The 15961-nt window shown below is 50.2% G+C and overlaps 1 protein-coding gene across 3 annotated transcripts in view; it reads right to left on the bottom strand.

Moving 5' to 3' along the window:
* Positions 1-15961, bottom strand: part of FBXL20 (F-box and leucine rich repeat protein 20) — a 35496-nt gene that overhangs the window by 14608 nt on the left and 4927 nt on the right. For all 3 annotated transcript variants that reach the window (XR_014616779.1, XM_084222052.1, XM_084222051.1), the window contains exons 2-3: positions 8182-8243; positions 963-1017 (exon numbers count right to left, since the gene is read on the bottom strand). Coding sequence is in view for 2 of the 3 variants with exons in the window: in XM_084222052.1 (XP_084078178.1) it covers positions 963-1017; positions 8182-8243 (117 nt within the window). In the remaining variant the exon portion in view is untranslated. The remainder of the gene's footprint in view (positions 1-962; positions 1018-8181; positions 8244-15961) is intronic.

Below are 15961 nucleotides of genomic sequence, written 5' to 3' on the forward strand. Positions count from 1 at the left end.
ACGCCCCAGTGGCTGCATAATTCCATGGGCAGCGCAGGGAACGTTCCAGAACCTTCCTGCATATCCTTGCAGGAACTCCCTGTGCTGTGCCATGGAACAGGAGCTGGGACAGGCCAGGAGAACACCCTGACATTGGCAAAGAATCCCTGACAGCCCATTCTGGCCAACGCTGCTCTGCTGGATTCCAGCTGGGAGCTCATTCCCTGCACAGCCTGGGTTCTTCAGGTGACAACTGCAATGCCCAGACACCACACAGGGTCATTTTTTAATGCAATTAACAATGTTTAAGCTTTTTTTTTTTAAATTCCAATGTGCTTAGGGTAATTAAATCAGTGTGGTTGAGGTTTGGAGACAGGACTGATGGGTTTGTGCAGGTGTCACCCAGGCAGGATGGTGAACACCTGCCCTGGATCACCACCCTGCCCTTGCTGTGCTGCTTCCCCTGGGAGTGAGCAGACACTGGCAGGAAAAAGCACCTGAATAAATCTGGCAGCTCCAGATAAATTCTCCCAAGCAAATAATCCAAGCTGGATTAATCCAAGAACAACCCCTCACTTTATTTCCATGCTTACTCCAACTACATCCAAGGAGAAAATGAACTTTTATTGACTCTGCAGCATCTCTGTGAATTAAAATTTCCACCAAACCCACAGGATGCCATTCTGGGCTCATCCCATGCTGGGGATTTCAGCAGGGTGAGCTCCCTGTAAAACCCAGAATGAGGGGAGAGTTCTGGGCATAACATCAGCCCCTGTCCTTTGTACCTGGGACACTGGAAAATGCTACTCCAGCTTGGAATTCACCCTCACTGGTGCTATGGGAATTTTCCAGGACTTCCAGGGGACACTAAATAACCCCAGCTGAGTGGCACAAAGCCCCCTGGCCCAACCCCCTGGGGAGGGAGGATTGTCACCAAATCCAACCCCCTGCTAAAATCCACCAGGAAAGAGGAAGGTTCTTACCCTGGAAACTTGAGCACAACGACACAGAGTGACCACATCCAGGAAAGAGAAAATTCTGGAACAGAAATAAGAGATACCTTATAGGTTTTTGACATTTAAAACAAAAGGGGGCATGGAAAACAAAGGGGGGGAGGGAGAAAAAAAAAAAAAAAGACTGGGACAGCAAAACTTCTTTGTGATTTGGCTGAAAGCTGAACTGTGAAAGGAAGTGCAGAGGCAGCAGTTCCCAAATGGAAACAAAACACGGCCATGGAGCCACTGGGAAACAAAAACCTCCCACCTTGGAGAGGGTCCTGACCCAGAGCACTGACTGCTCACCCCAGTGAGCCTTGCAGGAGCCCCCAGGACGTGGAGCAGCAGCAGGGATCTGGGCTGGCTCTGACTCTGCACAGGAGTGAAGGGAACATTCCAACACCTTCAGCAACAGCTCCCAGAAATGGGCAGGGCCATCCATCCCTCATTGTGGGCAGTGCCATCCTCATTACCAGGTCTGGATCCGGGCAGTGCCATCCCTCATCACCAGTTCCCAGAACTGGGCAGTGCCATCCTCATTACCAGCTCCCAGAAATGGGCAGGGCCATCCCTCAGCAACAGCTCCCAGAAAGGGGCAGTGCCATCCCTCATTGAGGGCAGGGCCATCCCTCATTACCAGCTCTGGATCAGGGCAGTGCCATTCCTCACTACCAGCTCCCAGAAATGGGCAGTGCCATCCTCATTACCAGGTCTGGATCAGGGCAATTCCATCCATCCCTCATTGTGGGCAGTGCTATCCCTCATCACCAGTTCCCAGAAATGGGCAGTGCCATCCTCACTACCAGCTCCAGGATCAGGGCACTGCCATCCCTCATTCCCAGCTCCCATTGTGGGCAGTGCCATCCCTCATTCCCAGCTCTGGATCAGGGCAGTGCCATCCCTCAGTGTGGGCACTGCCATCCCTCATCACCCACTCCAGGATCAGGACAGTGCCATCCCTCACTACCAGCTCTGGGATCAGGGCACTGCCACCCTTCAGTGTGAGCAGTGTCATCCCTCATGACCAGCTCTGGATCAGGGCACTGCCATCCCCCATTGTGGGCAGTGCCATCCCTCATTCCCAGCTCTGGATCAGGGCACTGCCATCCCCCATTGTGGGCAGTGCCATCCCTCATTCCCAGCTCTGGATCAGGGCACTGCCATCCCTCATCACCCACTCCAGACTGGTTTTGGTGCCCGGATCATTCCTGGTTCCCAGAGTGATCCCAGCCCGGCTGGGATTGCCCAGCCTGGGGAGCAGAAGCTGAGGGTGACCCAACTGTGGCCTGCCAGCACCTGAAGAGGGACAGGAAACATGGACAGGGGACAGACAGACAAGGGCCTGCAGTGCCAGGACAGGGGGGAATGGGGTTCAACTGCCACAGGGCAAGGCTGGATGGGATATTGGGAAGAAATTCCTCCCTGTGAGGGTGGGGAGGGCTGGGATGGGTTTCCCAGAGAAGCTGTGGCTGCCCCTGGATCCTTGGAAGTGTCACAGGGCTTGGAGCCACCTGGGACAGTGGCAGGGCTGGGAGTGGATGGGCTTCAAGGTCCCTTCCATCCCAAACCATTCCAGGATTTTGCACTTCCACAAGTGGCAGGGCCGGATGCGCTCACCCAGGAGGGACAATGACACCAGCCAGGAGGGACAATGACACTGTGGTCACTCCTGAGTGGCACCCTGGGCCAGGGCACACCCTGGGGACCCAGCCCACACCCAGGACTGCTGGGCTATTATTGGGACAAAGGAATGACACAGCTGAGACTGGCAGGATTGCCCTGGGGATCACATCACACCCTCCCAGCTGGGGATGCAGGAAGCAGGCAGCCCGTGGAAAGCTCCCAGTCTGCACCAAGACATCAATAATGGATAAAATTCAATGGGATTTGATGGTTTCTGGTTATTCAAACAATCGTGTCCCAAAACAGACAAGGTCAAGTGGAGGGTGGGAGGACATCAAGGTCTCATTCCCTTTGGGAACAATTATAAAACTGGAGTTTTTGCAAAGATAATACAAGAGTTCCACCACAATGTCCTTAGATATTTTAATTTAATATTTTCAACTTGAAGGCCACCCAAAAGAGAAGGCAAATGTTGTTAGTCACAAGCATCCTGAGAAGAAGGGACGGAAAAAGCCCTTCAGAAACACCAATATTGGGGGGAAAGGATGTTCCTGATGGAGGGTAAATGCAGATTATTTATCAGAAGATGGATGCTAAAGGTATCACACAGCAGCTCTCAGGTAAATCAGGATGAACATTCCCTCCTGTGCTCCTGCACTTCCCAGGGATACTCATGGATCCAAGGAGTTAAGGGGTTAAGATCCAAGTGGTTCAAGGCACTTCTGATCTTACCATGAGACAAATCTGACAGTGATGTGCTGGGGAAAAGCTCTGCAGAAGAGCCCAGCGCTGTCAGGAATGCCAAATTCTGGATTTCAGAGCAGTTCCATCCTCCCTCCCTACAGACCAGGCTCCCCCTGAGCCCAGAGTCATTTATTGGTGTCCAAGGGTTTATTCAGCACCATGTCCATGCACAACAGCACCAGGAAAGGCTGGGGAATGAGAGAAGCTGGGGAAAATTCTTACTTTCAAATTCCTGTTGTAGGAGAAAATAAAACTTCAGTTCTATGGGTCACTCACTATGGAAGTTGTCTCTATTTTCATTAAAATTCCCTATTCCATGGGAAACCCAGACTGTCAATGATCACCTCATCCCTCTCTCAGGGCTGGGAAATCTGGGATAAATTCTCCTCCACTTCCTGCTCCTCCCTTGCCAGCCTGCCCACACATCAGCAGGGAATCCCCCTGGCCAAACCCTCACCCCTCTGCCTTCCCCAGCACGGAGATCTCAGCTCTGAGCAGCTCCAGAGACTTTCCCAGTGTTCCCTCAGCTCCTCCTGCACTCGTCCAAGACCCTGAGTGGATGATTCAGCAGAATCAGGCTGCAAAAAGGACTTTTTCACAGCAGGCACTCCTTGGTTGTGGATTTTCATCATTTCAGAACTGGATCCAGCTGCTCCCCACAGACCAGGAAGAGCAGCAGGCACCATGACCCCAGCTGAGAATTCTCCTGCAGCCCTGAGGATGGGATTTACCTCTCCAAGGAACACTAAAATACCCCAAATCCCACAGATAAGCAGTGAGTGAGCAGCAGCAGAAGGTTGATCAGCACTAATTGAATGATTTTTCCCAATTCTGCATTAACAGGCCCAAAAGCACCGTGCTGGGACATTTATTTTTCTACCCAAACAGGATTCCTGTCCTGCTCACAGCTGCCTGGTGAGCCCTTTCACATGGGTCTTTTTATTCTTCAGAGTCCACAGTGGAGAAAATAATCCCCAAAATTAACTTTATCACCAAACACTGATTACAGATGAAGGCAGACTGAGCTTCCCAAACAGGAATTAAATCTGGAATTGCAGCAGATTAAATTGTCTCACTGCAAAGGGACTCCCTATGTGTTTGATTTTGTCTGAAGAGCTCAGCTCTGCACAATTTGGGTAAAACACTCACTTTGAGCAATTTTCAGGTTTCAACCTCTTAATCCACTCAGGGGTTTCTAGGACTCCTCACTTTCCCACTGCTGCTCTAATTAGATTAGGGTCAAGACTCTCATGAAATCCCTGCATGCTGCAGGCTCTGAGGTGAGCCAGCTTAGACCTTCAGCCTTCTAAAATTACCAACACCAATTTGTGCCAGCAAACCTCCCCACCATCCCAGTTCAATCCCAGTTCACTCCCAGTTCAGCCCCGCTCCCATGGGCTGGGCAGGGGCACAGACAGCACGGCTGAGAGCTCCCCACGGGCACAGCTCCAGCTCCTCAGGGATAAATCAGCACGTGGGGATGGCAGGGCCAGGCCTGGGCATGTGCTGGGCAGGGCTGGATGGGCAGAGCAGGGAGTCAAAGCTGCTTAGGCCAGGAGGGAGCTGCACACTGCCTGACCTGCCTGTGACCCAGCAGGAACAGCTCCGTTCCTGCAGGCTGATCCTGCCGGGGCCAAGCAGGAGCTGGGCAGCACAGACCCCCTCTGCCAGGGAAATTGGGGCTGGGGGTGGCTCCCAGGCTCAGGGAAGGACAGCACCTTGTCCTTTGCAGGGGAGAAGGGACAGGATGTCCCTCTGGGGACACAAGCACAGCTGGAGCCAACAGGGAGTGTGGATTCACCTCTGGGAGTCACTGCCCAGGGAGGAGCTGGGGCACAAGGAATTCTGCTTTCTGCTGCTTTGGCTCATTGCTGTGTGTGTGAAGGTCCAGCCACTTCCAGAGGTGTCACCTCCTGGCTCTCAGGGGACAGAGCTGAGCAGGCTGTGGCTGCCCCTGGATCCCTGGCAGTGCCCAAGGCCAGGCTGGACAGGGTTTGGAGCAGCCTGGGACAGTGGGAGGTGTCCCTGCCCATGGAAGGTGGAACCAGACAATCCCTAAGGTCCTTTCCAACCCAAACCATCCCAGGATTCTGTGACCTCCCCATCCTGCCTTGCTCTCTGGACATGCAGGACAATGTCCCCACTGCAGGTGGGGCAGAACAGGATTGTCACTGCTGCATCCCTGACTCAGGACAGGGCCATGTCCCCAGGAGCACCACCCTGGATTTTTAGGGATAACAAAGGCTGCTGCTCTCCCCTTTCACATCCTCCTGCTCTTTATTTTGCCTAAGTGCAGCTTTCACTCCACACACAGGGGACCCCGAGGCTGTGTGAGAGTGGCCAGAGCAGGGACAGGACTTCACAGAGCAGTGCCCAAACACACCAGCCTTTGTCCTGCACACAGTGACACCCATTTACAGGAGATTCCTGCAGAAAACCCATCCAAGCTTCTCTTTCAAAGGCTGCACTGTCAATGCACAGTAATTAATTTTCACAGTATGCTAACAGTGAATTCCAGCTCTCCAAACCATTACTTATGAGCTTTAAACATTTATCAACTCCTGATTTCCCCCTGGTTCCACCAGATCCTGAACAATTCCCTGCTCTCCAGCAGGTTGGGATGACCAGGGACAGCAGGACACAACAGGCACAGACATTTCCAGAGGGCAGGAGTGTGGGAACTCAGCCACAGTGGGGCTTGTCCTGATGCAATTCCCTGCTCCACGCAGGACCTTCCCTCCTTCCTACCACAAATCCTTCTCCAACTGCACAGCAGTGTTCATGGAATTTAGGGAATGGTTTGGGTTGGGAGGGACCTTAAAGCCTTTTCTACTTTCAGACTTGGCAGCTGCTGCTTGCTCTGAGTTTGCTGTTCTTTCTGTTTCTAAGGCCTGCTTTTGCAGCTTCCTGCAAGTCTCCTTACCTTTACTATTTCCCTCAATTTTTCCCCATCTGTTTTCATAAACTTCCTTAATTCCATAGAATTTCAGTCTGCTTTGGGTTGGACCTTAAATCCCACCCAGTGCCACCCTTGCCATGCCAGGGACACCTCCCACTGTCCCAGGCTGCTCCAAGCCCTGTCCAGCCTGGCATTGGGCACTGCCAGGGATCCAGGGGCAGCTCCAGCCCCAGCAGGTGGTGACCAATCCATGTCCTGGCACTGCTGCACCTGCTCAGCTCTGTCCCCTGAGAGCCAGGAGGTGACACCTCTGGAGGCGGCTGGACCTTCACACACACAGCAATGAGCCAAACCTCAGCTCCTGGCTCCACTCAGGATAATTCCACATCTGTCAGAAACTTCACCCAGCTCCAAGAGAAGTTCTGCTCCTGGGAGCCCCATGCCCTCACACTTCTCCTTCCCCTGATATCCATGCAAAATCCCATTTACATTCCACCACCCAACCTTTTTCTCCCTACCCTATTCCCCACGCTCCCAGTGCCACCCAGACTCCCTGCCTCACCCATCAGGGCTCTTCACAACCTGTCCCCAACCTACCCCTGTCTGGTCACCTCAGCACAGGGGAAAAAACCCAGGTTTGCTGTATCTGCTCCCATCAGAAAAAGAAAATCATCTCAGAAAATCCAGAAAGACAATTTTTTACCACTCTTTTCCTGCTCCACATCCCAGCCATGGTTCAGGACAAGCACAGCAGCTGCCACCTGCAAAGCCCTGTGCAAACTCCTCCTGTGGAGGTTGTGACTCCATCCTGCTCCTCCCACAGATGCCAGGTTTTGGTTTCACACAGGGATCTCCACACCCATGGACAATCATTTCCCAGGCCCCAATCCCAAATATCCACCCTGGCAGCAGGGAGGGCTCTAACAGCCACACACTCTGGGGTGAGGAATAATGGAATAAAAGAAATGGGATCAGGTGGGAAACAGCAACTGAATCAGGTGGGAAATAGCAATGGGATCAGGTGGGAAATAGCAACGGGATCAGGTGGGAAATAGCAATGGGATCAGGTGGGAAATAGCAATGGGATCAGGTGGGAAACAGCAACTGAATCAGGTGGGAAATACCAATGGGATCAGGTGGGAAATACCCTTCCAGGGCAGCCAGTGCAGTGAAAATTAAACACCGTCATCCCTTCTCTCTGCTCCTTTCCTTCCAGAAGTGAGCCAGCAGCACTTTCCTGGGTCACACTCCCCTCCCCAGACTTCACTGTCACTGAATGTTGACAGAACCAGTTTCTTGCAGTGTAAGAATGTTGTTGCTGTTAATAATTCAAGCTTCCCCTGCCTCTGCTTTCCCAATTTCCAGCCCAACACCTGAGCTCAAAGCACTGAATCTCAGCTCTACTTCCAGAGCCCAAAATGAGGGACAATCACCCCCACACTCCCCTCCTGCTTCCCACAGGGCAGAATTATCCACAGAGACCTAAAAGGACTTTCAAACCCTAAAAATGCACCAAGTCTGAACTGCTGGGTGTTTGCCAACAGGACCATCCTGCCAGGAGCTGAACATCTGGCTCCTACTGACAAGGGACAGCACAAAGTCCACTCGAGTGTAACTGGAGCAGAGGGATTCACTTTTGTTTTCAACTCAACCCCTCAGAGAAGCACAGTCCTGTTCTCCACATCAGCCCATCCCCACCAGGAGCATTAATGAGAGGATCCTCACTCCTCCATTCACCAAACAGACAACCAAGCAAATCAACCCAGCATTTAAAACCCCAAAACTGAAGCCCATCTTGCACAAACTGCTGACACAGACCTTTGACCTGTCTCTGTTTGGCTCTGGCTTTATGAGTGACCTGATCCAAGCTCATGATTTGGGAGCAGAGCAGCAAAATCCTGGATGTAAATAACAACCCACCGGTGTCCAGGGAGGACTCACCGAAGCAGCAGCTCTTTGGGCAGTTTTTTGTTGATTGCAGCTTCATCGTTGTTTGAGAACATCTGCAAACACAAAAAAATGGCACAATTTAGCCACAAATCAAGGGAACAAACCCTGATTTACCTCAGGGAAAAAGTGGTTGGTTAATGAGGCTGTTTCCAGATATCTGCACCAGGAAATTCCTAACAGATAAACTTTGTGCTGCAGCTTTCCAGTTTCTAGACCACAGCTGGATGGAGCATTACATCAAAATATTTTAGAACATGGTGCAAGGATGCTCTGTAAATTGAGAGATGAAATATAAACTGAGATTTGCAGCTGTTCCAGTGAAGTAAATGATAATTAGAATCTGCTTGTGAGCTAGCAATGACTGGAGAGGCTCCCTCAGCACTTTGTGGGGTGCACCAAGGCACAGACACATCAAAACTGGGAGGTTTCACAGACCAAACATCTGCCCAAAGGGATGGAGTGGGGAGGAAGAAGGGTCCAGCAGCCCAAATATCCACCAAACAGAGCTGGAAGGTGCAGGTGCAGCAGGGTTGGTTTCTGTGATGGAAAAGGTATTCTCCCAGACCTCAGGAGCCCTGGGACAAACAGGACTGATTTTTAAACCACCAAGAATAGCTTAAAGGGAGTCGAGATCTTTGGTGCTGCACCAGGAGGGGGGATGATGCTGGGAAAGCTCTCTGCTCTGCCAAGGCAGTGAGGCCAGAGCTGGTTCCTGGATCCCTCCAAATCCAGGGACAACACCTGGTGCACCAAGGAGTCCCAAGGAAAACAGAGAGCAACACCTCACAAGAAGAATCTAAATAAAATCCTAGGATTTAGTATTGTCTTGCCATGGGGAAAATCCAGCACCTCCCAAACATCCTGTACCTGAGCATGGATCCATCACATCCCAAACATCCTGTGCCTGAGCATGGATCCAATCCCATCACAACTTAAATTAAACCCAGTGTGAAAATCCAATGTTCTGCCACTGAATGGCCCTTTAAATGGGGATTGAGGAACACCATCACCCCCAGAGAACAGCAAACCCCAGGATTTCAGTCACAGGCTGTGCTCCCAAATCCCAGTTTCCTTTTGAATGATCCCAAGACACCAGATCACGGTGCTGAAGTGGGAACTCTCAAACTTCCATCCCAAAATGCCAGCCAGCAGAAGTGTTGCTCCCCCCACAGACCCTTTTATCACTTCCCACCAGGAATATCACAAGTCCTGAGCAGAAACCAGACTGGCAGCTCTCAGCCCAATTTGCTGCTAATTAAATTGAGCTTTTGCCATTCCCAGCTCACACAGCTCCCAGGGCTCTTCCCTCCCATCTCCAGGTGACTCTGGAGCCACAGTGGGTGGGGACAGACATTCCCAAGGCTGGGAGAGCAGCACCTGCACATCTGGGACAGGAGCAGCTAATTAAATTGATTAGTTGATTGATTAGGAGATGGAGGAAATCATGGAGGAGGAATGCAGAGGAATTATTCATGCAAAAAAGAGATGCGATTCCTTTTCCCCCAGTTACAGATCCAAACCCTTTCCCAGCACTGCCCAGACCTTGAACCAGGACTCTCCTCCCAAAAAAAGGATCAGAGAAATTAAAAGAGCAATCAGAGAGCAGGAACAGACCTCCAAAAAGGAACCAGAACACAACAAGGGTAGGAAGGGTTAAAACAGAGACTCCAGAAGCAGCCAGGAACCTCCTCTACCTGATCACAGAGAACTCTGCCCATCAAACCCCTGAGAGGAAAATCTCACCTCAGTCCCAGCACAAATCCCATCCCCAGACTGCTTTCTGCAGGAGTTTCTCTTTGACCAGCACTAATCTAAAGGAATGTTTGTTTTTTGTCTTACTAAAAATAGCCCTTGGACTTAAACCGTGATGGGGCCCAGGCAAGATGGGCTCCAGGGGAGAACCTCAGCCCTGGAATTCCCCTCCCTGGAACCCTGGCAAGAGCCAGGATGCATCTCCAGACCTATTTTCTCCAGCCTTCCTTCAAAGCCTGAGGCTCAGATGGCAGAGGCTGGGTGAAAAAACAGAAAACAGGCTGGAATTGGGATTTTGCTAAGTCATGGCAGCACGTACAGCTAAATATACCACGGACATGGGGACCTTCTGGCAAGTCCATACAAAAATAAAGCTCTGAAAAAATGTCAGGGGCTATTCTAGACTTCCAGGCTTTCAAAATGTTTCAAGGGATAAAAACTAAATGCCCCAACTTTGTTTCTCCTAACATCTCTTTGGTGTTGTCCAAAAGAAGAAATTATCCTGGACAGGACACAGAAAACCACATTTTTTCTTGTACGTTAATTTTCAGTTCTGTACCAAACACAGAATCCTCCACCAAGGAGCAACTGTGCTGCTGTGTGAAGCCACATGGGATTTTGAGAAGAAATTCCTCCCTGTGAGGGTGGGGAGGGGTTGGGATGGAATTTCCAGAGCAGCTGTGGCTGCCCCTGGATTTCTGGAAGTGTCCAAGGCCAGGCTGGACAGTGGGAGGTGTCCCTGGCATGGCAAGGGTGGCACTGGGTGGGATTTAAGGTCCAACCCAAAGCAGACTGAAATTCTATGGAATTAAGGAAGTTCATGAAAACAGAGGGGGAAAAGTTGAAGGAAATAGCAAAGGTAAGGAGACTTGCAGGAAGCTGCAAAAGCAGGCCTTAGAAACAGAAAGAACAGAAAACTCAGAGTGAGCAGCAGCTGCCAAGTCTGAAAGTAAAAAAAGTTACAATGGTACAGCAAGCAAGGACATGAAACTCTTGGAATTGAGGAAGTTTATGAAAACAAATGGACAAAAGTGACCAAAAGGCAGAGCTCTCACAGCCTCACACTCAGCACAACATGCAATTGTCCATTTCCTTTAAAAACTGTTCCTGATGCCCACTCTGAACCCAAACACTTGAAAGCACAAAATTCAAAGCTCAATGGAGAAAAAGAGATGAAGATAATTCAGAGCTTTAAGGAATTAGTGGCTGCAGGGTTAGAGGAGGCACCTGGCTCAGTTGTGACAGCAAGAGACAGAATTATCCACCTTAATGTTCACTCCAGGGAAAAAGAACCTGGATCTGGAGAGCCTGAGGCTGCCTGGGAAGCACCAACACAGCACAAGGGCACCACAGAGAGGGGAAGGACACAAGGGAGACATGGGGGAAGTGACAAGGTGACACCCATTTCTGTACAAAACCAACCAAGAGACACCCACAGAGGTGGGCAGGAAACAAGAGCAAAAAACATTCCCAGAAACACAAGCAGTAAAGTGCTGCATGTCTCTATGTTAAAAAAAGCTAATGCCAAAGAAACAATGTGGAATTTAAAACCATAATCTATTAAATATTGGTGAATATTTTGATTTTAAACAGCTCCAACTTGTTTATTTTTGGGACAGAAACTGTGTGAGATGACAAACTTGTGGGTAATGGTGTGCTGAGGATGAAACTGCAGCTGCTGTGAGGCCTGGAGCTCCCTGCCCTCATGGGCCCCTCTAACTCAGGATATTCCAGGGTTCTGTGAGCCCTGATCCACCAGGAAATGCTGGCCAGACCCTCCACAACTGCACATAACCACAGGAAATTAAGCAACTCAAACCAAGCCAGAAAACAGGCTGCAATTATTAATTATTAGAGAGCAAATAATGTGCTCTGGAAAGGGGTTTTAGGTTGGGGAATCAACCACTGGTGGCAGAAATAAGGATTACATCCATAGCTTGAATATTTTGGAGTTTACAGCCCACCCAGTCTGTATCAAGACACTTTGGAGATGAAACTTTCGAGCTCCAAAAGTCTTTTCTGTTCTGAAAGCTGTGTGTGAATTTGTTCAGAGTTTAAACCCTGACTCTGAGATGCACTGGGAGGTTTCTCCAGCTGTAAGGCTGCTGGCTCCCAGCCCAAATTCCAGGATTTCTGGTAGAATTTGTCCCAATTTTATCTGTCATGGTCCACATGGAGATGAACAATCCCAGTACAGTCACTGACACAAGACAAGAGTCACAGCAAACCTCACCCACAGCTCCCATCTAGTGAAAACAGCTGAGCACGAACCACAAAACAAGAAAAAATGTGGAATTCACTCAGCATTTCCTTTGAAAAAGCTCAGTGAAGCTTTGAGACAACTTCTTACAAATATGCTCAATATGTACTGACACCTTGCCTCGAGTTCTGCTCATCTGGGGAAAAAATTCCACCGCTGTGACAAAGCTCAAATAACAGAGACATGAGAGACATCAGTTCCCTTCCCAGGACAAGATTTTGGGAAGCAGCAGCTGGAGCAGGCTGAGCTGCCTTCCTGGAGGCAAAGAAAATATTACACTGCAGAGATAAGTCACAGTGAAGTGACAGAGAAATCCAAGGGCTCCTCAGAGGACGCCATCCAAAGAATGAAGTTGTTTACATCCACAAGCAGCTCCGACCGAGGGAATTTTCCCTCCAGCCTGTACTTACACAGGGAATTTGATTTAAAAACCCATCCAGTTTAATCTGCATTAAGTCTCCAAGGAAATGGCTGGCTGCTGGATGAGGCCAGGCTGTCAGAGGCTCTGGAGTGGCCGCTGGGATGCTCTGTCAGGATCAGGAGGGATGGGAATGCGGGCACTGCCCTCCTGCCCCGGCCACGCTCGCCCCTCTGGCTCCCAACCAGAGCTCTGCTCAGGCAAAATCCTGACTAAGCAGGACAAACAGAAATAGAGCCCAGCCAAAAAGGCTTATTACAGGCTTAATATTCCTAAAAATAGCTGGATAGGCAGGGGGCTGGATGGGCACTGTCACATCGCTGCTTGGTTGGGAAAGTTTAAATTCCTGCTGGGATGGAAGAGCTACCTGAGCTCAGCCTGCATTTGGGACACATTAAATAAAGAGCATTTTTGAGGATTTCAAACCCTGTAGGAATGGGCCCCAGGATGAAGCTCTCCCTGCTGCACACCCCTCAGGGAAATCCCTCAGTGCTGGATGGGCAAAGGGACGAGGTTGTGCTGCTGCCTCCAGAAAGGAAAACTCCACAGGCACAGGTGAGATACCAAAACCCCAACCCAAAATGTGCTGGGATTCTGTAAAAGCACTTTGCCAGGGCCAACATTGTCACACAGCTCCTGGCAGAAGGAGAAGGAAGAAGTGAATCCTATTTGGGGCAAAAACAGCAATAAGAATTTGGGACACCAGTGCTGTCTCTCAGGTCACACAGCTGAGGCCAAAAACCATTTTCCTGGTGGACCCTCCCCAGTCTCCCTGGGGCCTGGGCCGAGCCCCAACTGATTTTTGCTTCCAAATCTCCCTAAATCCCTCTTCCCTTTACTCAGGCCACAGCAGCAGCACAGTGAGGGTGTGAAACACAGTTCCCATTTCAGCTGCCACGTGTCCATATCCCACTGAAAGGATTCCCCTCCAGAACCTGCTGCCAGACACCAAACGGGCACATTCAGCCTCTTTTTGTTCACCTGTTTTGTTCTCCTCCCCCAGTCCTGGCTGCCAGACAGTTCTCCCCACACCAAGCCCCCCAAGCCAGCCCTAACCCCTCCCTGTGCTCAGCTGAAATCCCAGCTCCAGCCCCGAGTTACCCGAGGGCCAGCGGCGGCATCCGAGCGGCTCCTCCCGGGTGGCCCTGGCGGGAGCTGGAGCAGCCTGGGCACAGCTCAGGGAGCAGCAGCTCTCTCTTAATCACCTTTAATTCCCCACCAGCTGAAGGAGAAAACCCCTCCCCAACGTCAGGCACAGTCAGGGTGAGGGCTGGGCAGCACCAACCCCATCCCTGCTGCCAGGGCTGCTCCAAGCCCACAGGTGACACCTGAGGAGGTCCAGCACGGATTTCTGATGGAAAATGGTGCTGCTTTCTCACACACACCTGCCAAGGTTTGAAATGCATAAGAACAACATCCAGACCCAAAAGGAAGAGTATAAATAAGACAAAGACTTCCTGACTTTCCCAGGACAGCCTGTGGCACAGTCCCTGGCCATAAAACACCCACTACCAGCATTTATTTTTATCTTTTTAGAAGCTCATTTTAGCAGGGCAACAATTTACTACAAATACACTTAGAATGGATTAAAAAAAAAAAAAAATCAAACCCAAAAACTGAGACATGATTCAGTATTTTCAGCCTAAACCCAAGACTTACCCAGCTCTCTGAGGCTCATCATAATTCAAATAAGCTGCTTTGATAAATTATAGTTCTGCCCCTCCCCAACACCTGCAATTCTGTTATTATTGCTGGTAATATTGTCATTATTACTATGATTATTATTGGTAATAAGGTGTTTTTTTCACTGCTGGCTTTGTATCCAGCTATTATGTAAGAAGATGCTGGGATCATTGGCATAAATATTGGGAAATAAAGTCAAATGATGGTGACTTAAATAAAAGAATCCACCAGAGGTGAGGTGTGAAGGGCATGGGGGGAGTTTGTCCCACAGGAGAACTGCAGGATCAGGCAGGGATGCCCAAACCCCAATAAGGGGGGGCTGGCTCCTCCTCAGGGCCGTGCAGATCCAGGTTTCACCCCGGATCAGGGAGGATAAAACCCTCCCAGGGCTGACTTTCCCAATGGTGTGACTCAAAGGAAGCTCCCAGCCAGCGAAAACAGTAATTAGTGCAGTGTCCCAGGCCCCAATTAACGATGGTGTCCCAAAGAAATGGGATGTGCCCGGGGTGCCAGCCCTGAGTGCCCTTCCCGCCACGCAGGCGGCCGTGGACGGGCACAGCCCCTGTCCCCAGGGCCACCTGGGATCCCCAAAATGTCCCTTGGAGGAGCTGCTCCAACCTGCAGCTTCACCCAGAGCCAGCCAGGAAATCCCTCACTGGGCTCAGACATCAAATCACGGAATGGTTTGGGTTGGGGGAACCTTAAAGCTCATCCAGTGCCACCCCTGCCATGGCAGGGACACCTCCCAGGGTGTCCCAGGGCCCCGTCCAGCCTGGCCTGGGCACTGCCAGGGATCCAGGGGCAGCCACAGCCACCCCCACAGGGAGGAATTCTATCCCAGTACCCAAATATCTCTTTTTTTTTAGTTTAAAACCCTCTCCTTTTTCCTTATCATGGAAAAAGCCATGTATCCCTGGTGGGAGTGGAACTGGGTGAGCTTTAAGGTGCTTCCAACCCAAAACATGCTGGGATTCTGTAAAAGCACTTTGCCAACACTCCCGCTGTCACCCAACCCCTGCCAGGGGGAGAAGGAAGTGAATCCTATTTGGGGCAAAAATAGCAATAAAAATAAAAACAACTTTGGGACACCAGAGCTGTCTCTCAGGTCGCACAGGCTGAAGCCAAAAGCCATTTTCCTGGTGGATCTCCCCCCAATCTCCCTTTTGCACAACCAATTTTTGCTCCAAATTCCTCTTCCCTCTACTGAAGCCACAGCAGCAGCACAGTGGGGGTGTGAAACACAACTTGTGGTTTACATCTCTTCCCATCTCATCGTTTCAACCACCACTTTGAACCAAATAAATTAACAGTTTATTATTTATTATTCACCTGCCCAAATGAAGCCGCCCTGGTTTAAAAAGTGTTACGTGTGATGTGGCACGACACCAAAATTAAAAATAAATGAGGGTGTAGGAGTGAACAGGAATATGGAAAATCCATCAGTTTGGACACCCCCCTCCCAAAATCTTTATTTTTTACAGTTTTTCTCATTATCTATGAGCCACATTGTTAGATACCATCAAAAAAATAAACCTGTTTCAGCTGTGCAACCTCAGGTGTTCCCTGGGTTATGTCACCAACAGTTTCTCTTCCCATATAAAATCAGATTCCATGGTGTTACATCAGTTTTTGCAAGGAGAGTCAGAGCAAAGTTTTCC

The sequence above is a fragment of the Fringilla coelebs genome, assembly GCF_963513975.1.
Source record: "Fringilla coelebs genome assembly, chromosome: 27".
Lineage (NCBI taxonomy): Eukaryota > Metazoa > Chordata > Aves > Passeriformes > Fringillidae > Fringilla > Fringilla coelebs.